The sequence below is a fragment of the Hypomesus transpacificus genome, chromosome 17, assembly GCF_021917145.1.
Source record: "Hypomesus transpacificus isolate Combined female chromosome 17, fHypTra1, whole genome shotgun sequence".
NCBI classification, from domain to species: domain Eukaryota; kingdom Metazoa; phylum Chordata; class Actinopteri; order Osmeriformes; family Osmeridae; genus Hypomesus; species Hypomesus transpacificus.
Window position 1 is genome coordinate 16,138,367 of NC_061076.1, and position 23,707 is coordinate 16,162,073.

Below are 23,707 nucleotides of genomic sequence, written 5' to 3' on the forward strand. Positions count from 1 at the left end.
TCATCCGCGACTCCTGACAGGCTGACCCACGCCTCTCGAGAATTAATTTGGGTCTGAACTCAGGGTGAACCTGGGCCTGGGGAGAGCGAGGCTGGCAGTCCGGGGCTGTTTGAGGCAGGGCCTAGGCAAACCGATCCGCCTGTGTAAATATTGAAGCCGTCCGTCAGAGGGTCAGGGGATGAAATGGAACTGTCAAGCTCGCGTAAACTTTGGAGAAGAGGTGAGGCCACGAGAGAAAGACTTGAGGAAAAAACTATGGCAAACTCGTTTCCTCAACCTTTCAGGACCCCCCAGGGCCCCAAGCCACACCCTTCCACGCCTTGTCAGCGCGCCCTCCAAATCCCACTCCCCCGTTCACCTGTCGGTTCCAGCTGGGTCGTATAATTCAGGAAGCTAATTTAAGCGTTATAATTGGATGGCAAATTTAGACATGATGCGACTTCCTAGTCCAGGAAAAGACAAGAGACTCGTATTTTGGACAGATGGGAAGGGAGGTGAAGGCGGGGTGAGGGTAGAGATTCTTTCAGGGTGAACTCATCGGGTTACCCCCTGACTTCTGTTTTTCCTCCCATAACTCATCTCAAGTTCAGGAGGCTGGGGTTTCACTGAGGGGTTTTGCAGCGTTGATGGAGTATTTGAATTTGGGGAGAGTCTGTGGAGCTGACATGGGCTCGTGAAAGAAATTAATCGGCATAGTTAGTAGTTCGACGGTTACCTCGTTTCACTTTGCAGATAACGAAGCAGACACTTCCAACATGTAAGGATTCAAACGAGTAAATCTGCATCAGAACTGCGTCAAAAGTTGGATCATATGGGCCTAATTGTTTTTTACAGGAGTATAGCCTAATGTAATTGTTTAGTAGGCCTAGTTGACATTAACATGAATAACGGCTTCACAACATAAATGTCAGCAGGTTTAGAAATGAGTTCATGATTATGGTTACACGAAATATTTACTCGTCAACTTGCAGAGTCTAAAAAGTAGCCTAATAGGACTATTCATTTGGAATACTTTCACCCGGCCATGGAAAGGATACATTCTTCTAACTTTAAATAGGCCGATAAAAATGTAGATAGCTATGTTCCTTGAATCGACTACTTTTGAGAGGAATGATGTTGGACAATATATGATTCAGCAATGAACTTGTAAAGGTCGTATTTTGGTCTACACAGCACATCCTCAGTGCATCCAGCTTTTCGTGTATCTGAACGGGGTGACAGCGGTGACTGGCATGCATGGGTCAGTCACAGATCAAAGCTCCTGAGAGGCGGTACAAACGGCCCAGCATGAGCAAAATGAACACCAGCTGCTTTGAAGAAGGCTAGCAAGGAACGTCCTTGCCTATATAAATTCTACCTTGTATTTTACATTTGAATTTTCAATGGCCTATGTTGTTGTGAATGTTTATCGATCGGATTGTTAAACCTTTCTTTTCCCATAAAGTGATTGCACTTTATTTTTCCATCTTTTTTGTTGTTGCGTAGGCTAGCCTACTGGCCCTGGGGTCAGGTCCCCTGGACGAACTGTTGACGGCTCCACTGCAGGCGGCTGCACCTTAGTACACATGGACAAACAAGACCGCAGTCTAAAGAATGCAGGTTTTTCACCTTTCCAAACAATCGGGGTGTGTTCCAGCAAATGTGATACAATGCATTGGCCTAGAGTTTGGGCCGGATTGTTTGAGAGGCCACGGAGAGTGACGCTGAGAGAACTGGGCAGGGAGGGATCGAGGAGAAGGGGAGTTTGTTTACATGTTTAGATATCCCAGAGGCGTCAAGAGGTAAAAAGGTCAACGGGAACCACCCGGAATGCAACGCAACATTCCACACCCTATGCGCAGCGTGCATAGACAACAGTGTTGGGCTTGCAGGCCTTCTCATTTTGAGAGTTCTGGTAAGGTCAAATCGAGGGTACTCAATTCAAGGAAACTATTGAAATGCACGGGGTCCATAACTCATTAGTATGCATGGCAGGTCCCCAAAGTGCTGCAACATTGTAGGCTGAAACACTCGCCAGAGCCCTTTTGTCCTCGTCTTTACACCATGAGAATTCGCATTCGAACATGAAAATTGGAAACCGTGGAAATAAACTAGCCTATATTTATAAAAAGAAATCTGAACTGCAACACGTTTTGTAAAATACGTTTTTATTTGAGGTAGATTCAGAGACAACATTTCGATTGAGAAATTAATCAAAGGAAATACATAGCCGACAAACTAATACAACTTAGTTCGTCTGCATGATGAAAAAAAGAAAAAGTACAGGGTCATATATACATTCACATTTTAAAACGTATCTTTCTTTGCCTATAAAGGTGGCAACATTTGAATCTCCCACGTGTCTAATTCAACTGTATATTTGCGAGTTGGGTTGACTGTTAGAGGTGTAAATTGTGTTATGACATTTCGTATGCTCTATATTCTTCTTTCATTGGATAGTTGAAGTTAGTTTGCCATTGTGATCACGTCATCTTCGACTGTTTTGATTCAAGTTCTAAATACTATATACGTTTATAAGTTTACTACTAAAAAATGATTTGTTTTACATAATAAATCTCGTTCTATATGCCTACTCCATGAACTTGTGTTTGAATTATTCACACCCTAACACACACACACTCACTCAACTTGTTCGTATAATACCCTGTAATCCTATAGTGCAAGGAATCATTCATACAGCAACCCTTTCGGCCTCAGGAGGCAGTTTTGTGGGCCTGTAATGTCGCCTGAAAGGCCATAAACAAATTGAAACAACCGCATACAACTTACAAAACTACTACAAAATAAAAGCAAGTCCAACAATATCACAATGTTTTGCCAAGAGGCTCCCTGTCGGTATTATAAGGCTCGCTTTGAGATTTGTAAACATCCAAAAGTGCATCCCCCCTAAGAGGCATTGAGACTGAAGACCCTGTATATCCAGATTGTGAAAACAAATGTCTAGTTTGATCATAAAAAAACGTTGTGCATAGCCGCTTCCTTTTGTCTTCTGAGTGTGCATATAGGCTAATTATTTGAGTTTAAATTACATCGAAGATGTTTAAATAGGCATCAGTTACAGACATTTCGCATAAACAGTGGAATAGTCAATTCGATAATACGGGAGGAATATTTTGCTGGTGAATACATTTTCCCCCTCCCCCATTCGTGGCATTTCAGTGCCTTGAGTTTTTGTAAATTATCTCCATCATGTTTCCGAGTTAGGGGACATGCCTGGTGACGTGGAGGAGGAATGGTCAGAGTTGTCATCCAGGTCTTTGGAGGAGCCTGTGGCTGAAGCCGGGGCAAGGCCTTCTTTCTCGCGCTTCTTCTGCTTCATCCGGCGGTTCTGGAACCAGATCTTCACCTGGGTCTCGTTTAACTCGAGAGTGGCAGCAATCTCCACGCGCCTTGCTCGCGTGAGGTACTTGCTGAAGTGGAATTCCTTCTCGAGCTCAGTTAGCTGTTTGGTTGTGAAGTTGGTGCGAATTGTGTTCTGGGGTCCCATTCCATAGTCTGTAACTTTGACTGTGAAAAACGAGAAGGATGGTTAATTAGATGGTGTTTGATAGTTGATATTAAGGAATGGTTCTTAATTCTGAAAAAAATAGCATGAATTTTACATTTCACATTTCAGTTTCGTTTTCAAATTGGTGGAATATATATTACAAAGAGGGACAATGCAGAAAGCATCATAAATCGTGCAAAAACTATAGTGATCAAAAAACGTCAATGAGACAATGAGACAATGAGACCGAGAAGCAATTTGGACACAAATCCCTTACATAAATACACTTCAAATATTATTCAGATGCTAGTTTAAAGACTCAATCTCCTGCGCTTCTCATAGCCCACAGTGAAAATAAAGTCAAACCGCGTATAGAGATATAAATGCACACGATACATATAAAACCATATTCCCTTTGGCACTCTTATGGATGCATGTTTTATGACCCTAGCCTACTGGGGCTGGTCTCACCCGAGAGAAGTTTGAGACGTAGATCTATGCACAACTTCCAAACGGGCATAAGCGAGGAAGGAAAGGCCCGTGGAACACAATAGGGGCCAACAAAAACGAATGAAGCCAAATGAGAACCTTGGGGTCGTTTCAGATAACAGCGTTGGGCCACTTCCTAGGGCGTATGAAAGCACGTCTGCTAGATGCATTAGCAAGCGAGCAGACGGGGGAGAAAATAACATGTCAGGCATGCACGCAGCCGGAGTCACCAGAGCCGTGTCTGGACAGAGATATCACACTGACCTAGAATCCAGCCCCCCAAACTCCCGGTGTGTTATGGATCAGAGATAAACCAAGATAGGCAAGGCTGGCATTCCCTAAATGTCTATGCTCTCCTGACCAAAACGAACCGTGAGTGAATGCCTTTGCGTAGATCAAACATTAGGCTCTATAATCGAAGAATCAACCCGAAACAGGTGACATGATTGGATGGTTCAACACAAATAAAAAATATACATTTCCCCGATCTTGTGTTGTTCATTTTCATACAACTGTGAGCATTGCTTTCTTGAGGCCCCACAACTCACCTGTTTTAGGGGGGTTCCTCTTCACTTTCATCCAGTCGAAGGTTTTGCCTTGTGGAGTTTGCTCCGTGTCCTTTTCCCTCTCCTGGGAGGCTGAAATGTCAACATAGGTGCTCTGCAAAAAACCCCGCTGGTGGTCTTGTATCTCACTGCCAATGTGCTGGTACTGGGCCGCGGGAACGGCCCCTTGGGTTCCGCAGTACGTCCCTGCAAGGGATCCGTAGTTGGGGCCTACATTTGAGGTGGAAAAGCCCGATGATTGATAGTACATCCCATCTTGTTCGTTTATGAAGTACTGAGGGTGTCCATAGTCCGGGTTCGCGCATGCTTGAGTCCCATACCCAGAGCTTCCAGTGCCGCCATAGGGGATTCCCATATTGGCATGGTGCGTCTGGGACTGGTGATTGGGATGCGCGTAACTGCTGCTCTGGTGCTGATGTTGGGTTGCTGCGACCTGCGCGCTGCCTCCGACATAAAGCCGTCCATCACCGTTATAGCTGTCAGTTGCTGTGGTGGAGCCCGTATGAAAGGAGGCCGGGAAACCATGATCCAAGTGGTGATATCCAGACTTGGGTGAGTAGGCGTTCGTCCCACGGTTACAAATTGAGTACTCAAGGAAAGAGTTCATTCTGGAATTGTCCATGCGCAATTGATGATGGAGGGCCAGCCTGCATGCGTTTCAAGGGGAATCCTCCTTACCCTGCAACCTCTCGGCCGTTTGTCATGCGGAAGGTATCGAGGAAAAAAAGGAAAGAGCTCAGCTCGCGGATCAAGTCACCCAGGTCTTTCCCTATAACACTTTTCTTACCTCAGCTGCTGGTGACGTGAGCCGTCACGGCGCCAATGGTGAGGGGGACCTCCAGAAGTTTGTCAGCGCACCGCACTCATCCATCAAGCAGCTGACATTTGCATGACAAAGCCACTTCAATCAAACCGGCCCATCAATCTGATAACAGCACGTACATGTCAAGCCGCTCTGAAAAAAGGCTCTACTGACCGGCAGAGAAATAAAGAAAGAGTTTGGATATTCTCCTACAATGCTACATCCCCCATTCGCTTCTCTCTTTTCTCTTTTTTGTTGTATTGGAGATAACATATATCTTTCTGGGGTGGTATGTTCTGGAAACAGCATATTCGTATCACACATAGTGAATCAAGCTACTTAGCCTTACTGTAGGGACTGTCCGGGACTCATATTAGCTCTTTCATTGTATTGCATAATATCATTAGATATTTTTGGCCTGTGCATAAACATGGATCGTAGAGAGCCCCATATCAGTTTTGGGGAGGATGGAATCCGTTTAACACTTGAATTGACGTAATGTTTTTTGGATCAGTCCCGGATCTGTATTGGGGAATCTAATTGAATTAATGAGCTGATCTGTTACAGAAACTAGGTTAGGCCGACAGCAAGCCTTCTGGCAACCCACATCACGAGGGAAGTCAGGATATCTACTATGAATAGTAGAGTAGGCCATTGTACAGGCTACATTTTCTGTTGAATGAGACATACTTTGAACTGACTTCACGTTTTTATTGATGTTAGGCAGATCATAATTTAAACAAAATGAGGCATAATCTTAGTGACACTGAATGAAAAAGGTGGCCATCAACATTAAACTAAATCGAAAATATAATGATTGAGTTGTTTAACTTTCTGTCAACGTGGGTGGACAAAAAGAGGAAACCAGAAAGGCTAATTATTAAATGTAGTGACAAAAGGTAAGGAGTTCTGCCTCTTCATGAAACTGCCCACGCGCAATGGATGGGGACTGAGGAATCTAGAATATATTTGCTCATTACTCCGTGCTGGACAAGAGAGGTTAACAATATGACGCCCACAGTAATTTGTAACTTGTCAGGATGTTTACTGTTCGGCTCGCATCTCTGCTTGGAGAAGGGTGGTTGCGCGGCCAAAAGTTCAGACCTATACTAGTTTGTTGTTGGTTCTGGTAAGGTATCTTTTCTATCTTAAGAGTACTCAAAGCTTTTAGCTGCCTCCTCTCAAATGAAGGTTACTTATCTTCTGTGGGGAGTTGACATATCCACGTGTCATTCAATAGAAGATTTTTCTTGCTAAAGAAATTTCACTGTTTTATTTAGCTCTTTTAGGTGTATTGTATACACGCGTATCTTTAAAAACCTTTGCAAAATAATACATTTTGTAATTTGGAGGACAGGTGTGCATACAATGTAATTTAAATTTAACTATAGGTAATATGCTTTTCCAGATAAAAGCACATTGTCATGTAGGTCGATGCGCATTTTTAGATTGACCGATTGCTGTAAATGCTAGAAAGCCAATTGCTTCACGTTTGAAATAAAGAAATGTGTATACTAATTTGAAAAATACTACCGCGTCTTCCCAATCAGTTTAATGTGGAAAGATTTAAGTATGAGCCACAAAAAAATATGTTTACCATTTAGCCTATATCCTGTAGCTTAATCCTTGACAGAATAGTTATTTTTTATTACCCGTTGGTTCATGGGCCTTCGGTAGACATTATTCACCAAGTAGTCCATGATTTGATTAAACTTTCTGTTTAAATCTGATTGTAAAATTATTTCCGTAAGGTCGGCCATAATATCACAAAGCAAACTTTTTTTGAAGGATAGGACAGTAGCCAGTTAGGCTTCAAATGCTTTCGTCAAATCACCATAGGCAACAGAAGCTCATTTCAAACTGTAACAAGAGAATCTGAGGACGAATTCAAATGCAAAGTGGAGTAGGGATTAGAATTGAAACCTTTGATCACTGTCATCCTCTTTACAATTTACCACATGTAATCCACTCTGGGGAATCCTGCTAGCAAACAGATACAGGATAGCACGGCATGCACATGATAATTAGGCTAGTTTCAAAGCACAACTGCGCTAACCCTCTAGTGGTAGGATGCGGGTGCAATTTCACAAACAAAGTTTTCGCAGTCAGCCAAATCAAAGAAAACAGAAAACGTTAATTTATAGTTGGCGTTTTACGTGGATCAACGCAGTGCTTTGGGAAACTTGCACCCATGTTATCCTTTTCGGACTGGGTTTAGGCCAGGGCTGCGTTTCCCAAAAGCATCGTGAGCCTAAATTGATCGTAGAATCCAGCGTAAGACGGATCTTAGTTTTACGGGCCTTTTCCTAAATCCATCGTAGCTAAAGAAGCTCTTTAAAATGCTCGTAGATTAACGAGAGCTCCTGTCCAGTCGTAGCTCGCAATGTGCATCTCAAGCAAAGAGACTCAGTGGAGACACCAGCAGACCAACCCTAAAAACAAGGCTACATGGATGCGTAAAGATAATTCGAGATGAAAAAAAGAGAATTATTTATATTTTACATCTTTGATTTTTTAAATTTAGTTATTTAGTTGTTGTTTTTTTGTTGTTTAACTTTTTAAAAGTACTAGCATACTTGGAGGGTTTAAAAAAAGTTTAACTGAAATGTGGATATGTTTCAATAACTAGGCTTTACATGTCTTTAATCAAATAGTTTCATAAAAAAGCATTTCATAAATGCCTCAGGCTGATTGTAAAGTCATGACACCTGCTAGGCTAAACATGGTTACATCATGTGAACTATTTTTAACCACATAGGATATTGATTAAAAACGATCATAATAATTATGGTATAGCCATAGGTTAAATGCTTTTTTGTACCGACCGTAAATAATACTTTTTGTTTACTCAATTATTTTGGTTAAAGTTTATTTAACAAAAGTCTTGAAGTTGCGACAGAACAATCCCATTTCCGCATCCGGGAAGCATCTTAAGTAGTTCTTAAGAGACAGACGAACGTTCTGAAAAGCATGTTTGGAAAACGCACGTAAAATATCACGCTTGTTCGTAATTTAGTGGTAGCAAACTCTTAACAATTAAGATCAATCGTTATAGGGAAACGCAGCCTAGGTTTCCGAAGCACTAACCTGCGTGCGTCATACGATCATCGTGAGTGTCAAGTTATCTTGAAGATGCGTTTCCCGAAAGCATGGTTACTCCCGGCACGTTAAATCCATCGTAAGATAACGACGGTTTCAAACCAGTCGTTGATGAATCGTTAAAAGCTAGTTGCTGCTTTTAGTTCCTACCTCATTTAGCAGGCAAGAACCATAAACATTAAATACCGTATTTCTTCGAATAAACGCAGTTCATTATTGGTGCGGCGTTTATTCGAGGGCGGCGTTTATTCGAGGTCAGCGTGCAGCCATAGACAACTTCGTTACTGGCATTTTGACAAATTAATCATGCAGCTAAAAATGCAGTTTTCATTTACTACTGCTGACCTCCTTAACTATTCTTTGTTTCAGGCAGGAGGACTGAGTAGTTTTTTTGACCAATACTTTATTCCATATGATACAATACATCATTGTAATATTTGATTTGGCGTATTGTTGTGCTCGCAGCGGCTCCCTGCCGCACCCAACGAAGACACCGTCTCCTGAGACACCGCCTCGACATCCGGGCAAAGAGCAGCGACGCATTCCCCCTGAGAAAGAAGAAAAAGAAGACCAGACAAAAGGGTGGAGGCCGGGGAGGTGAAGGCCGCAGGAGGCCGAGAGAGTTTGAGTCGCACTAGCAATGCAGGAGCTGGGATCCCTGCTATATACCCCGCCCGTTAGGAGCGTGTGCCTGACGCGTGATGACGATTTGCTAGTTGCGCTAGGTCTCGCGTCCCCCTGCATGAACCTGCTTTGCTTGTTTGTTGAGTGCTGCAACTCCCTTTCTCATTGGCTATCAATTAGGTGTGCGTTGGTAGTACAACTGTCTCAAATACAAGTGTTCTACATTGTGTAGAAATCTGAAGCAGCATGCCGAAACGTTCATACACGTTTGCTTTCAAACAGAAAGCTGTGCGGAAAGTTATGTACATGTGTAATAAATACTGGGGTTGAAATTAACCAATTAAATAACCGTTTTCAGATTTTTTTTGGTGCAGCGTTTATTCGAGGGCTGCGCTTCATCTGTTTGAGGGCAAGCTTGTCTCTCTTATGGTTGTCTCTCAACATGGCATCATCACCCTTTTCCTCTACTCCACCCCTGCTCTCACAATCCCCTCTGCCAGATATAGTTGACATTTGGTAAGTGCTTTGTGCAAATATGTATGCAAACCCCACAGTGATTTGTGTTAGCATAAACACAAATGTTTGAGAGTTGAGCGGCTAAGCCTATTGATGTTGCCAGCCAGACCCTTGTGGGCCTGGATTGGGATCCACGCCCAGCTACCTCTGGAGGGCTGTGAGAAAACAAGGAGAGAAACATTTGCAAACATCTGATGTTTGCCTGGATGTTTGACTCAAACATCCATGTAAGATTGTTCCATAACCATAAATAAACAAAATCATATTTATTGTTGTGGGTTCCGAGTGGAATGGTGTATGTTTTTCCTGTGACCACAAATGCAAATCAGCCTTTCTGCCACCCAACATAGTATTAAAAAGATCACTATACTTTCTGTCTCTCTCTCTCTCTTCCGCTGTGTTTCTCTCTTTCTCCCTTTGTCTGTCTGTCCCTCTCTCTCTGTCTCTTATTCTCTGTTAAAAGCAAAAAAGCACTAAGCCATTCATTCAGCTTTCTTATTTATTTCTTGCAATCGATGGCTTGCATTGACTTAATGTTGGTTGTCCGAATGGTAGAGCATTGAGATCATTTTTTCATGCAGCAAGCATGAGTCAATGCTGACAGCTATAGTTTATCATTTCATAATGTCTGCTATCACACACTATGTCGATACATCAGAGAAAGTTATGTGTTAATAGTAGGGGCAGTTCTGGGGGGGAGGTCTGTGACAAATAGCTTTAACCACTTTCTGGCCCACCTAAATGTGAGTCAGAATAATTATAAACATCTCTTTTGCCTGTTAATGCCAGAAAACTACAACAACAATCGTGTTTAATGTAACTGACCCCTCTAACAGTACAACTGCCTGTAGATGAAAACTAGGATTGTGGCAGAACCTTTTAGATGGTCGTTTCTAACTGTCAGTAAAAACCACTGACCTCTTCTTAACCTCTCCATGCAGCGAGCATGGAATCATCCCAAACTGTCGTTGCATCCTCTCTGACAAATTCATGCCATGTTTAATGAACCTCACTGTATATTCCTGTGATAACGAGACGGTGCCTCACATAGTGCATTCCTACTTCCTTGTTTACCCGTGTTCCTAGGCTGCAGGGAGACTTGAACAGGCAAGTCTCGGCGTTAACCAGTGTCGCTCAGTCCCACTTCCTGAGAGAGGACAGACCACGTCCTGCCTCTCAGACCTACAGCCACTGATTTTGATAAACCATTGTCTCTTCCATATCGCTGTACTGGTGAAGTGTGCGGATTGTCGCCGGCCTACGCTCTAAGAGCCTTGTCATCGGATCCCTCCTCTGCATGTAGGGGAACACTGTGCGCGCTCAGGCTTTTAGAAAGTCACGTGACCCATTACCACATTCCTGGAAGCGGGCATCAGTCCTTCCCGAAAAGCATGGAATGTGATAGTGGACAGGGATGGAGAGATTTCCCTGTCGACTGCCGAGTCGGAGCGCTATTACATTAGCCGCTCCGCCGTGCAGGGCTGGTCCCGGAACAAGAGACGAGAGGGAAAACAGGAACAGTCTGTAGTCGTCATCTACCGTGCCGGGCTCTGTTTGAGCTCCAGAGCCTTACAGTTATCTCTAACTCCAAAGCAGTACGGCCAAGATAGACTCAAGGCCCTGGGCTCTGCAACATCCCGTTTCGGGGCCAACCAAATCCTCAGTTGAACGCACCGAAAAAGAACGAGTAGGATGTGGTTAATCGCAGGAACGTCATCTTAATGCCAACCCGTGCTCTTTTAAATGTTCATAAATGTGTAGGTCTGGGAGAGGAGAGTGGTTGCCGGATGGCATGACTGCAGGGTGTTCTCTGTTTGCAAGCCCATGTGAAGGACTGTGTTCTATGATGTCACATCCTGTATGAGTTGCTGATTGAGAAGGCCCTCCTGGGTCACTACAAGGGTGGCACTGTTTGACATGACCATGTGTTGGTGAGACCACACACATTCACACACACACACACACACACACTAATGCCGCTCTGGGAATACTTTTGCATCACATACAGCATGGATCACTCATTCTAAGATAAAACAAGTCCCTGCTATTAGTTCAAGAGAACATTCTTCATGATCTGATGGCCAGAATCTGTTCCAATCCATCTCTACGCTGGTCAAAAACCCTCGTAGCTCACCGTAGTTGCAACTGACAACCACAGTCAAGTCAGATAAGCAATTTGTGTGAAGTGTAAAGATAAATCACACATAAACGTGTGACAAAAGTACACTTAACACATTAAGCTGTCTCCTTACCTGTGAGATTTCAAGGGCGTCTGCGTTTGCCGGTCGAGGACATGTTTTGGCAGTCATGTTGGATGGCTACTCACTGCCACATCAGATTGGTCCTATCTGTGAGGAACCATCTCTGATAAGACTAAAAGTTCTCTGGCTGTCAGCCAATGCTGTCTCACCACATCGACACCTGGGAACACAAGGAGGGGCCCGACTGGGACGTAACGCCGCATGGAACTCAGTCCAAACCACAGGTATTGTAATCATGGTTAACCTGACTTTGGTTACAGCTTCTTTCATCTGCTTTCTTCTGACAAGTTGACGTACTGTGGTATTAGATGTTAAGCAAGAAAAATGAAAATCAAAGTACCTCAGCTACAAAAATATTAGCTACCCACGATTGTGATCCTGGTCTGACAACACGTCACCAGATCTGTGGACGGCATCACCAGAGATCGCCGTGTAGCGCTCCAGTTTGTGCCGTCGTCTACAATGTTCATTTTGTATAATATAAATAATGGTCTCTAACAGGCACTTGTTCATTTTCTTTCACATTCAGTTTGTGAAAATGAGATGATAGGATTGATTGTTTACATGAAGATTCTCTTTATTTATTTTTCGTATATCTTTATTGAATTTGTGATTGGATTGTGACTGTGTCATGTACCTGGCAGCGAAGACACTTTGATTTCCTTGTTGGGGATCACTAAAGTAGTCTATCTATCTAATGCAAACTGCGTCAAATTTGTAGTTGTTTGATGGTTGCCCCAAAGAAATGTTTTCACAAACATCAAAACATGTGCAGCCATAGTTATGTGGAACATCCTGAAGTGTTTCAACACCATCCTCTTGGCCTTCAAACCAACTGCAAAGAGATCGCTCACTTCCTGTCTTTTCAGCGCAATGATGTCACAGCACAATCAGAGAATATAGAAAATGTAACAAATGTGTTCCTGTTGTTCTCCCTTTCACTACTTCATGGTTATTGTTTCATTCTCTATTTGTTATTGACTCCAATAATAACCACTCCTCCTTGTAAAATATAATCTTCATATTTTACCTTGTGTAATAAAAAATTATAATATTAATGAATATGTGATGGAAAAACAAGGAATGTTTACGTTTTCTCCCCATTTTGTTTAGCATACAAACTGTACAACATGACACCCCCTATTTCCCTTCAATACAATATGTCTACAATAAGACACAGAATTTACGTAACATTTTATTTTAAAACGGTCACTTATAGATACACCCTTAAAAATTGCTCTCTGTGTTTATACTGTGATACATCGTCTGTCTGTGTTTGTGGGACTTCCTGGTTTCTTGCCCAGCCCTTTTAGGTCATGTGATCTGACTCAGCCAAACAGAAGACTTGCAGCAAACAGGCAACGTCAGTTTCAAATGTGATTGGCTAGAGCGGTAAATCATTTCCCATCCTGCACTTACTGTATGAGTAAACATAACTGTGCAAACGTCATACTGGAAAATCTGTGCCGTGAAATTTTTCTTCAGGCACAAAACCTCCCTCCTTCTGCTCTGCCATCCTCCTTTGCCACCGTCCAAGACAAACACTTTGGAAAAGCAGTCTAAAGATGACTCATGACAAGAAGTAAACAAATGTCCTGATTGCTACCGATTGTGAAGGAAACATGGCAGATAACCGGCTTCTCATAGCCTTGGCAGGAGGCCAGGGAAAGCAAATATGGATAGATAAGCAAAGACACAGACACCACACCTTAAATGATCAAGCACATACATCCGTCAACCATCACCTCCCACTTCTGTATTGACAAAGCCAGGAGTGCCCCGTGGGCATGACTTCTGTTGTCTAAACAGTCGCCTCATCCCCTCCTGCGCCTCCGGTTGTTTGGCGATATGGTCTCAGATAGAATGCGGTAACGATTGTATAAATTAATAAAACAAAAAGTGTACAAGTCAAGACTTGTGGCTGAGTTTCACACTTACCTCATATCAAAAACATTTCTGGATATTCACACACACACACACACCAGTGAACTAAAATGACCCCATTCATTGTGGTGGTCATTTGGATGTTGAATTGATTCATGTGAGTCAGTCAGTGGTTGCTATGCAGACCCAGTAGTCAGGCTCCTCTCTGGCCCCCCAGATAGGGACCCCTGGGGGGCAACATCGATCGGTTGTCGCTGTCTCTTTGGGGACTGAAGTGGAGGCTGACTGCTTCTGGTTGGTATATGTTGTGTCCTTGCACACATCCACACAGCCTACCGCAGACACAGTCTTGCAGTCTCCCTGAGACACACTCAAACTGGCCTTGGCTGAACCCCTGAATTGCTTTTCATGTGGCCCCCCTGGTGATTGGTGACTCCAAAGGTCCGTGACCCGGTTCTGATTCCTAGTTTCCTCTCCTTAAACCTGATCCGACCCCCACTGGGAGCCATTTCGGTTCTTCTGATCCACTCTGCACATCAGACAGGAAGAGTGTAGTGGAGATGTCAAGAACATGGTGCTAATAAGTAGCTGCAAGAAAAGGATATCATGACAAGATTGCAATGATTAGGCTATGTTTCCCAGGCCAACCCAGATTTTTCCATACCATCAAAATAAGGTGACATCAATACAGAATTCAATAATTATAAGTTGGTGTCTGGTGGTTTAGGAAGATAAAGGCAGTTTGTGCTGTTGAGCAGCTGAAGGCAAACATGCATGGGGGAGGGTGGAATCAGTAACAAGGAGAGAGAGCTTATTCCAACACAGATAAAACTACAAGAGGGACATGGATGAGCACGGTTGTTGACTGAGTCACATAATGATATAAATAGCTTTAAGGTTTAAATATTGCACATTTGTGTCTGCTATATTATCATAGGAATAATAAAAGCATAGGCTATTGGCCTACAATAACGTTTTTTACCATAAAGATTTAGGAAATTATTATTGTATGTTAGCCTGTTTATAATAATAATAATAATTTAAAAAATTACAATGAAATCCTTGAGAAAGTCTTTGATGTTGGTCAGTTAGTCAGCCTTAATGTTGCGTAGTGGCTTATTATGCTATATCCACAGTGACGAGTGACTTATAATGGCTGCCGCGTTATTGTTCATATCGCCCATTGTGTTCTCAGCGCCATTTTGCATCAGCAGGGTAGCAGCCAGACTCCAGCTCACCCAGCACCTCATGCTAGGCTACAATGTTAGCTGAGCTAGACCGGCCTATGGCTTAATGCACCACGCAGGGAGTTAGCCTGGACGAAAACAATAAATTGGCTAACGGTGTGCGCTTGATCTGTTCTTTACCCTCCGTTATTTGTTTCAACCTAAATATTTAGTAATAGCCTTTGGTATAGGTTTGTATTTGAATAAGAATCTAAGAAGAGTTACAAACAAGAACATTTGTGAACAACAAATTGTAGAATATCTTGTTGGTTAAATACAAAGTAAAATAGTGACACTGAATAATACCAAAATATGCCAAACGTGCCATTTATCTTCTTCTAAATCCCATCTGAAAATGAACATAACCATCGACATAACCTGTACGCCACATGTCTGTAACATACCTAAAAATTAAGTAATTGGCTATGGTAACACAAACACACATGTCATAATAATTATACCCATATTTATATTACAATTAATATTACATATGCTATAATAATATCTGTGTAATGCAATTTCTAAATTGTGTTAGATTGGGTCAACGGTTGCATGTGGATATGAGGCACTGACTCATAAACTGTTGCATTTTTATCAGCTTTCCAGCTTACAAATATGTGCATTAATAAAAGCAAAGCATTTTCAATGTCTTTTCATAAAGCAATCAACAACACTTAGGCCACATTATAAATGTTTTTTTTATTTCAACTATGAAAATAATGTACAATAAATAATTTGAAATTTGTACTATTAAAGAATCTCAATAAATAAACTAGTTCTAAAACTCGTCAACACGGATGCTGCCAGTGAAGAGAGAATTTCTAAAAGCAGTCCAGCTATCCAATAGATTTGATACATTTCCTGAGAATTATTTATCGATTGAGCTGCATTGAACAAGTCAGAAATATTAAGGAGATTTTAAATACTGTCAATTATATAGATGCCAGACAACAAAATTGCAATAAATACCTGAAATTTGGACAAAGGGAAGTCCGTATGGGATTTCGAGTGCATAAACCAAAAATATATTGCCAGGAAGTAGTACATAATTCGATCCGTACGTCTCAGGTTAAGTTCTATCTTCAAAAAAAGAACATTCAGGAATGTTGCCGAGATGCATACTATTGTAACACTATGGGCAGTCTCCTTAATTCGATTGTTTGCTTAAAGTTCTTTTTGTCGTCCTAAAATTGTAAATGTTGTAAATCTATAGTACAAAGTGTGCTCGTGAACAAGTCAAAGTCCTCCTCCGAGAAATCTACAGGGCTGTCGAGGGAGCTTTGCAGGCTGGGCGATAGAGCGTCAGATATCTGGAGGCAGGAATCAGCCGAAAAGAAATTTAAATCGGAGAGAGAGGCGGACGCGGCATCCCGCTGTTCCGAAAACGAATGATCTGGGCCAGATGCGCCGGCGTCGCCCATTGTTGTGGGGTTATCTGTAGTGGGCGTTAGGGGGAACGGGGGGGACCGCACGGTTGTATCGGAGACTGATGCTGGCTCTTGGCGGCTCAGCTGGTCATCCTCGGGCGTGGGGTGATTATTGTCACTGCTGTTCGTGTAGGTGGAGGCTGCAGAGTTGCACGTCTCGCCCTCGGACGCACCCGAGCCAGAGGCTTCCAGTGGTTGGCTTGAGTAAGGCGAAGAGGCATCGGCCCCTTCCAGGGGTTCAAATCCTCCAGGGTCACCCTCTTGGCCTTCCCTGTGGTGTGTAGTTTGCCGCTTGTGCTTCATTCGCCGGTTTTGGAACCATACTTTGACCTGCCTCTCAGTTAGATCCAAAAGTGCAGCGATTTCCACCCGTCGTGGCCGGCAGAGGTATTTATTGAAGTGGAACTCCTTCTCCAGCTCGAGCAGTTGTGTGTTGGTGTAGGCAGTCCTCAGCCTCCTGGACCCGCTTCCGTTGTCCAGACCGCCATGTGTGTCTGCAAGAACCCAGACATTGAACATAAATAAGTCCAAACTATCAACCTTATAACGATCCGCTGACACATTTGGCACGCCGCTGAAAACCCCCATAAAAATGAACTATGTCTATATCCCCAGTACAGCCCTTGTACAGTTGTTTTGAGCCACTCCAGTACAGTGGCTCTCTGATGTTGCCTGTATCAGGTTAGCAGAGACGCGTTATTCCTCCAAGCCCCCATATTTTGTTTTGTGCACTGCCTCGCCATTATATACTGACATCCAACATGGCTCCCAGCCCCGAGACATGGTTATGAATATATATCATTAAGACAGTGCTGACACAGACTGCGATTAAATCGCTATTCCAAGGCAACATTTCAAATCTGTTGAAATGCAACTTTATATCCAAGAATGGCAACACACAACCACATTTTAGGCACCAGATTGGGCACATTTGATGCATTGTAAAGGTTTAGTAGAATATATATCTTATGACCAGATTAGAGATGTTGCAGATATCAGCTCGTTTTATACATGTATGAATACCAAAGTGATATATAACCGAATAGCGTGTGATGCAGTAGTATTATGATTAATATGAGTTCAAATGGCTCATGCAAAGCAGCACTGCAGCATAATGCAGGTCCCTGTCTGCACACACCACACCAGCATAATGGGAAACATGCTTCAGAAAATAAATGCATCACAGTATGGTTCTGGAAATAAAAACAGTAACATCATGATGATATCCCATTAAAAACCTTCCCATGCAATGGTTTTGAACGATCCCGTTTAAAAGCCGTCCCCACATGATGCTACATTCACACATGCAATGCAGGAAAAGAAAACAATTAAATTTTAATAGATAGGCTTGTTTCTCCTTAATGTACCGACCTGTCGGGGATTCCAGTCCTGCGGTGGCATATCCGGAGGATGCGGGAGAGGGGGAAGAGGAAGAGGCAAGGGTGGTATTCGCAGATTTAGGGCACTTCTTGGAGGATTTCTTCTCTTTCATCCAGGGGAACTCGTGTGCCAGCGGGCCAGCAGCGCTCGCTGGCGGGGCAGGGCCCTGGTGTGACTGCGGCGTCCGAAGCTGCAGGCCATTGGAAGCTCTCTTTTGGCTCCTCGGTCGCGCCTGGCTGCTTGTGCACGGGCTTAGGCTGGGGATGGTGTGCTCGAAAGGAGGAGGAATTACTGTCGAGTCCTTGATTGATGAAGTTTGAAATGACTCCAGGACAGCGGGAAAAGACGTCAGGCACTCTGCAAGGGAAGGCTGGCTGTTTATGAACCCAATCTCCCTCTCAAATTCAAAATTCATATCGTCTCCTGGTCAGCAAGCGGACCGCAAAACCAAAATGAGCTAAATAATAACAAAAACGCGTGATTATCAGCTCCCCGCAATGGCGTATTTGCGGCCTTTAATAATTGTGTATATTGGTGATATTACTAGCGTATGGGGACCTTGGTCTACTAAACTGAAGACTATGGGCGAAATTGCAGCCAATTCCTGGTCACATGACCAATAACAGCCAATGGAAATCCGAGGCCTGGTGGCTAAAGAACGCATTATTTTGAGCAAATGTTCATATATCGTAGGATATCATGTTGTTTTGTATTAGCAGGGGGTGTATGTAATAATTATAATAAAAAAGGGCTCGGTTGCCATGTGTCTCACCTAGCTGTGTCGCGTGGGATGTTGTCGAGGCCCCTTATGCCAAACAATAGAGACTGGTGAACAGATTTTCGATTCTGGTGATGTAACTATGTAACATTAGGTGAATGCCGAAGACACACTTGCAATATGGCAAACTTCGTGTTTACAAGAGTAGGTCATTAATCTTAAAAGATTGACAGGAGATGAGGCGCCTCAAGTAAAAAAAGAAGAAAAAAACATACATTTCCAACCCATCTTACATGGGATATGTCTTCATAAGAAGATCAGCTAATGTCGAAGAACGGTTTTCTTTCGTGAGCGAGCCAGCATAAAGCCAATGTTAGCTATTCATGGTGCAGCAGAGAAACGTGCTATAATATCACAAAGGGCTGATGCAGATTGAAGAGCAGTGTGTAAGTGTGTAATTTCGTTATATTGTAGCCCTACAATTGATAATGTTAGCATACACAAGTGTGTGTGCGTAGTAAATGTATGTGTGTGAGTGAGTGAGGAGAGAGAAAGAGAGGGAGAGAGAGAGAGAGAGAGAGAGAGAGAGAGAGAGAGAGAGAGAGAGAGAGAGAGAGAGAGAGAGAGAGAGAGAGAGAGAGAGAGAGAGAGAGAGAGAGAGAGAGAGAGAGAGAGAGAGAGAGAGAGAGAGAGAGAGAGAGAGAGAGAGCGTTTACCCTTAGAAATATTCAGTCTGCAAAGCTTTCCACTGGTAGGTTTTTCGGTGTAAAAAAATGGACAGCTTGTTTACTGAGCCGACTGACGAAAGTTCACAGCCAGGTCGCCTGCTGCAACTGGGAATCCTGACTGTAAAAAACAGACGTTGTGGTTTAAGACTTTGGCCTTTATGAATTAATTCCAGCGCTGAGTTAAAAGCCGCACAAGGCTAAGTTGCGTCGAAAATGCATTGGTAAATTATGTAACTTAAAAAATGTGTTGTAACTGAAGAGATATTTTGGGAGACCAAGTAGCCTATAGAGAAAAAAAAGAACTGTGGTGATCAATCTTTTCCCCGGCAAAGCGCTTGACAGCAACCACCCTCAAGAATTCTTCCTTTTTCTTCAAGATCTCAACAAAGAAATCGTCTTTTTACCCTCTAAATTTTTCTGTTTGGGCCTATATATTTTGATTCAGCCATACGCAGGCTATAACGTCAGACCATGTTTACTGTTGGCAAATAATCCCTTAACCACCCAACAATTTACGATTAGCTTTAAATTAATTTGCAGGATGTATTAAGGATTTGTTCTTGCTCTCTGGTCTAAAGGCAAAAATGGGGGAAATGTGTGTGGGCGAGGGGCCTATCTAAAGAGAAACACAATGCAGTGTGTAGGCCGCTGCCTGCAAGCTTTCCCCTGCAGTATGTATAGGAGGTCAGGCACACTGGCATGCTAAAACACGGCCTGTTCTCGGTGGAGTAGCTGACTACGCAAAAACTGGGACAGTGGGAAGTATTTCTCTCAAAGTGTGGACTATATTGTTTGTCTTTATATTATAGGCTAGATAAACTTATCTGTTTGGCAAAGTGGCCATTAACGCGACCGTGAGGCTTCTAAAATGGCGTGCAATGTTGATCTATAGGCTATTTCTATTTAATGGGAGTGCAACTTGTTAAATTTAAGTATTTTGCGTGGTTGGTTGAATGAGGACGTATGAGCTTATGTTTACCATTGTTGATTTATATGTTTAACCTTTAGTTTATACTTTCTATTCTGTTATTTTCTCGACTAACTTTTCCATTAGGTATATTTTTAATTAAATAATTGTCCAGATCACACGACTATATAACAAAATTATACATAGGTCTACTGTACAAAGAAAATCTGCTAATAATGTCAGGCTAACTGTTTTGGCTTTTGGTCTTGAATGTTTTCTATTGTGTCATCCTATTTCACAAAGACAGGACACTTTGTTGCTAATTCTATTGAGAGAAACTTTACATGCATGTATTACTGTGTCTTGTCTCCAGCAAACAACAATGTAACACATAACATGTTACTCTTTGGTTTTCTTGCAATAAAGTAGATTTACAAAATAACATTATACATTAGTTGTTAAAAATTGTATATCCATGTGCTATATTTTCTGAGGATAAGTGAAATTATCGAGGTTAAATGGGCTTATTTAACATAAATAAGGATTATTTGTTGTTATTTGCACAGATATTTTTAGGTAACAGGCGGTTGTGTTGGCCATGGACCACGTGATTATGCCAGTTGCAGCCCCGAGGGCTCTTTCAGAGTTGTGGCAGGAAAGCACGAGACAGATAGAGCACATGTTCCCAACAGTCTTTTCTCTTACATGGCCAAACGCAAGGTCCTACTTTTTAAGGTTGAAAGGATCAGATAGAACTGAATAACATAACATTTTATTAAAGAATTGCTCAACAGACAACTCTTGACAAGGAAATGAAAGGAGCTACAAAGGACAAAGGAAGTTCTCCAAAAAGTGTTTATCTATATTGTCTAATTCTCGACTATGCAGGAACGGTCTGATTCCGTCCTCGCGTCCCCTGTACAAGTAATGACATTATTTATGTACAAGGGTAACATAAAACTACTTATTTCTAAAATACAAGAACTATAATGAATTCGTTACAATGACAAGAACACAACGTCTTTATAACAGGTAAATACTAAAAAAGTACATTTTTTTCTTGATATAAATACATGGGGGATAAATAATAAAAAAAGAAAGTTTTTAAACTGGCTATAACAAATAAATATATATTTATGGATGTTCATTTGAACACACATTGCGAAAGACACTGATTGGAGGTCTTCCGTTTCAAAATAAGATTTATTTTTTTCCTTACCCATCAAAATGTAAACTCTAAGTGCAACAATGACGCCCAGACGAGAAAGCATTAGTGTAAGCTTACACCTACGCTTTTTTCCCGGACATGCATTTTGTTCAAATATACCCTGTTTCCACGTTAAGTCAAGACATGAAAAAATGTGGGCTATTCGCATTAGTGTTGGCTAATGTAAGTGAACCCTTAGGCTATAGATTGAAAGAGAGAAAGAGAGAATAAGGGAGGGAGAGAGATAGAGTTGGTGTGAGAGAGAGAGATAGAGTGAGAGAGAGTGAGATAGAAAGACAGAGAGAGAGACAAAGAGAGAGGAGGCAAGGAGCCTAACATAAATAAAGGAGTTTTTAATTCCTCTTATACCCTGTACCGATGATATGCCAACGAAAACAACCATCGCTTATGTCCCCTTGAGTTTGTATGAATGTTAGTTTAGCATAGCAATGTGTGAGCCCAAATTCTGACCCGAGGGAGGTGCAAGGGACTCTGAGGACTGTGTGAAAAATTTCCTTGGAGACACAATGTTGGCAAAGACATGAAAATAATGTCAAAGGACAGTGGGTTAGTGTGGCATTTCAAAAGAGAGGTAATGTGAAAGGGAAGTCATCTAAAACAATCCAGTGGTTTGCTTGCAACTATACTGAGACGGAGATATGTTCTCCTTTCTGTGGATATGTGATGTCAACATTAGCCATTTTGCTGACGCAGTCGGGCGACACAATTCTCCATTGACATAACATGTGTTCCATTGAGTCAAAAAGGTCTCGAAGAGGTAAATCTCGGACCTTGTTAACTGTCCATTTAATTCAACTACGACTTCTCCATTACTCTCTTTCAGGGGAGGCCCCCTCCTTAGCCAAAGTACAACGTAAATCAAAATGGAAATCATGGGGAACGTGACGCACAATGGTTAGACAACACCTAGACAACAGCTTGGACAGGGTAACAAACCACTGGATCGTCTTTTTATTTCAACCCCCATTGCAGCGTCCCATGGGTTAGTTAGTAGAAGTTGTCATTTCGTTTGTTTTGTTTTTCAAACCTGCTACAGATGAGTTAACTTGGGTGCTTCCTGGATTCTACCCTGAGAAGGATGGTGCGCCGACAGATCGGTGTATGTCGGGTGGGGGTCGCACGGTCCGTGATGTTGGCTGGCTGACATCTGCGTGGCACCGTTGTACTCCATGTTTCCTGCCTGGTGGTGAGGCAGGTGGTTGAGGCCGTACATAGACGGCCCGGAGGTGGGCATTGACTCAACGTAGTTCCCCCCCACGTACACGGGGCTGCCCTGCATGTTGGGAGTTCCGTAATTGCCACTATTACCCTGTAGCCCGTGCGGGTCATACTCTGGCGCGGTGTTGGCATACTTCTGTTGAGCGGGGCAGGTTTTCATTGGGTTTTGGTAGGCTGAGGACATGGCATAGGCGTTCTGATGGGGCTTGTTGAAGGATGGCGGGGAAGGTGCGTCGTAGCTACCTGCCATTGAATGCATGGAGTTCATAAAACCAGCGGAGGACTGCAGGGATAGGGGAGGGCTTCCAGTGGGCGACGGACCACCTGAAGAAGAGCCCATCCCTTTCGATTTTTGATCTTTTTTGTACTTCATACGACGGTTCTGGAACCATATCTTAATCTGGCGCTCGCTGAGGTTAAGCAAGTTAGCCATCTCCACTCGCCGAGGCCTGCACAGGTAACGGTTGAAATGGAACTCTTTCTCCAGCTCCACCAGCTGCGCGCTCGTGTAGGCGGTGCGCGCTCTCTTGGACGCAGCTGAACCCGGGGGGCTTTTCTCGCCACCGCTGCTCTCCGCTGGGGTGGGAATGAAATAAAACATAATTACTACACAGGGAAATTGAATGCATCGTTTCCTAATAAAGCAAGGGGCATATTTCGAAACTTAGCCCCCTGATATTACGTGTCAACACTTCATAACTTTGGCATTTATTAAGAGATTGGATCCCCTTCATTGACCGGCTGTACGTAAATGGTATCATTGAACAGACAAAACACCTCTGGACCAAGGAAGCATTAACTGTATGCACTCAAAGCATCCACGATGTTTTGTATGCTGTTCGCAAATCTAAGATTTAATTAATGTCAATCGACCGTTTGTGTGTGTTGAAATGCGTGTCTGTCAATATCAGTTCATATAACGATAATATTTGACGAGCAGCAGTTTTCTCTTATCTCTAAATAAACAACATTCGACTTCAAAACATATTGTCTCTGTCGATCAACAGATATGCTATGGTCTCACTGTCATATACTGTCATTTGGCTTGAGTGGTTTCAAACACTCATCAATAAAGAGAATGCTTGCGTCTGTTCATTGTGTCAAATTAATGAAAGTCTCGTTGCTATTAAAGAGGAATACCATTAGA

The 23,707-nt window shown here is 42.7% G+C and overlaps 3 protein-coding genes across 5 annotated transcripts in view; all 3 read right to left on the bottom strand.

Annotated features, from left to right (window-relative positions):
* Nucleotides 1–3,168: 3,168 nt before the first annotated feature.
* hoxb1a (homeobox B1a) lies at nt 3,169–5,236 on the bottom strand. The gene is made up of 2 exons (XM_047038507.1): nt 4,525–5,236; nt 3,169–3,507 (listed from the first exon to the last, which is right to left on the bottom strand). Exons 1-2 carry the CDS (start codon nt 5,162–5,164, stop codon nt 3,188–3,190), a joined length of 960 nt encoding a protein of 319 aa, XP_046894463.1. The 5' UTR covers nt 5,165–5,236; the 3' UTR covers nt 3,169–3,187.
* Nucleotides 5,237–12,917: 7,681 nt separating this feature from the next.
* On the bottom strand, nt 12,918–19,049 carry hoxb2a (homeobox B2a). Of its 3 annotated transcripts, none has more exons than XR_006957451.1 (3): nt 17,753–19,049; nt 15,924–16,875; nt 12,918–14,257 (listed from the first exon to the last, which is right to left on the bottom strand). XR_006957451.1 is itself a non-coding variant. In XM_047038489.1 (2 exons), exons 1-2 carry the CDS (start codon nt 18,174–18,176, stop codon nt 16,139–16,141), a joined length of 1,161 nt encoding a protein of 386 aa, XP_046894445.1. In that variant the 5' UTR covers nt 18,177–19,049; the 3' UTR covers nt 15,634–16,138. The 3 variants fall into 3 exon arrangements, 1 of the variants encoding a protein (XP_046894445.1); XR_006957450.1 differs by having other exon boundaries at nt 12,918–14,316; XM_047038489.1 differs by lacking the exon at nt 12,918–14,257 and having other exon boundaries at nt 15,634–16,875.
* Nucleotides 19,050–20,870: 1,821 nt separating this feature from the next.
* The window catches only part of hoxb3a (homeobox B3a), a 31,792-nt gene continuing 28,955 nt past the window's right edge, over nt 20,871–23,707 (bottom strand). The window contains 1 exon segment of the mRNA XM_047038475.1: nt 20,871–23,136. Coding sequence (XP_046894431.1) covers nt 22,373–23,136 — 764 coding nt within the window. The 3' untranslated portion in view covers nt 20,871–22,372.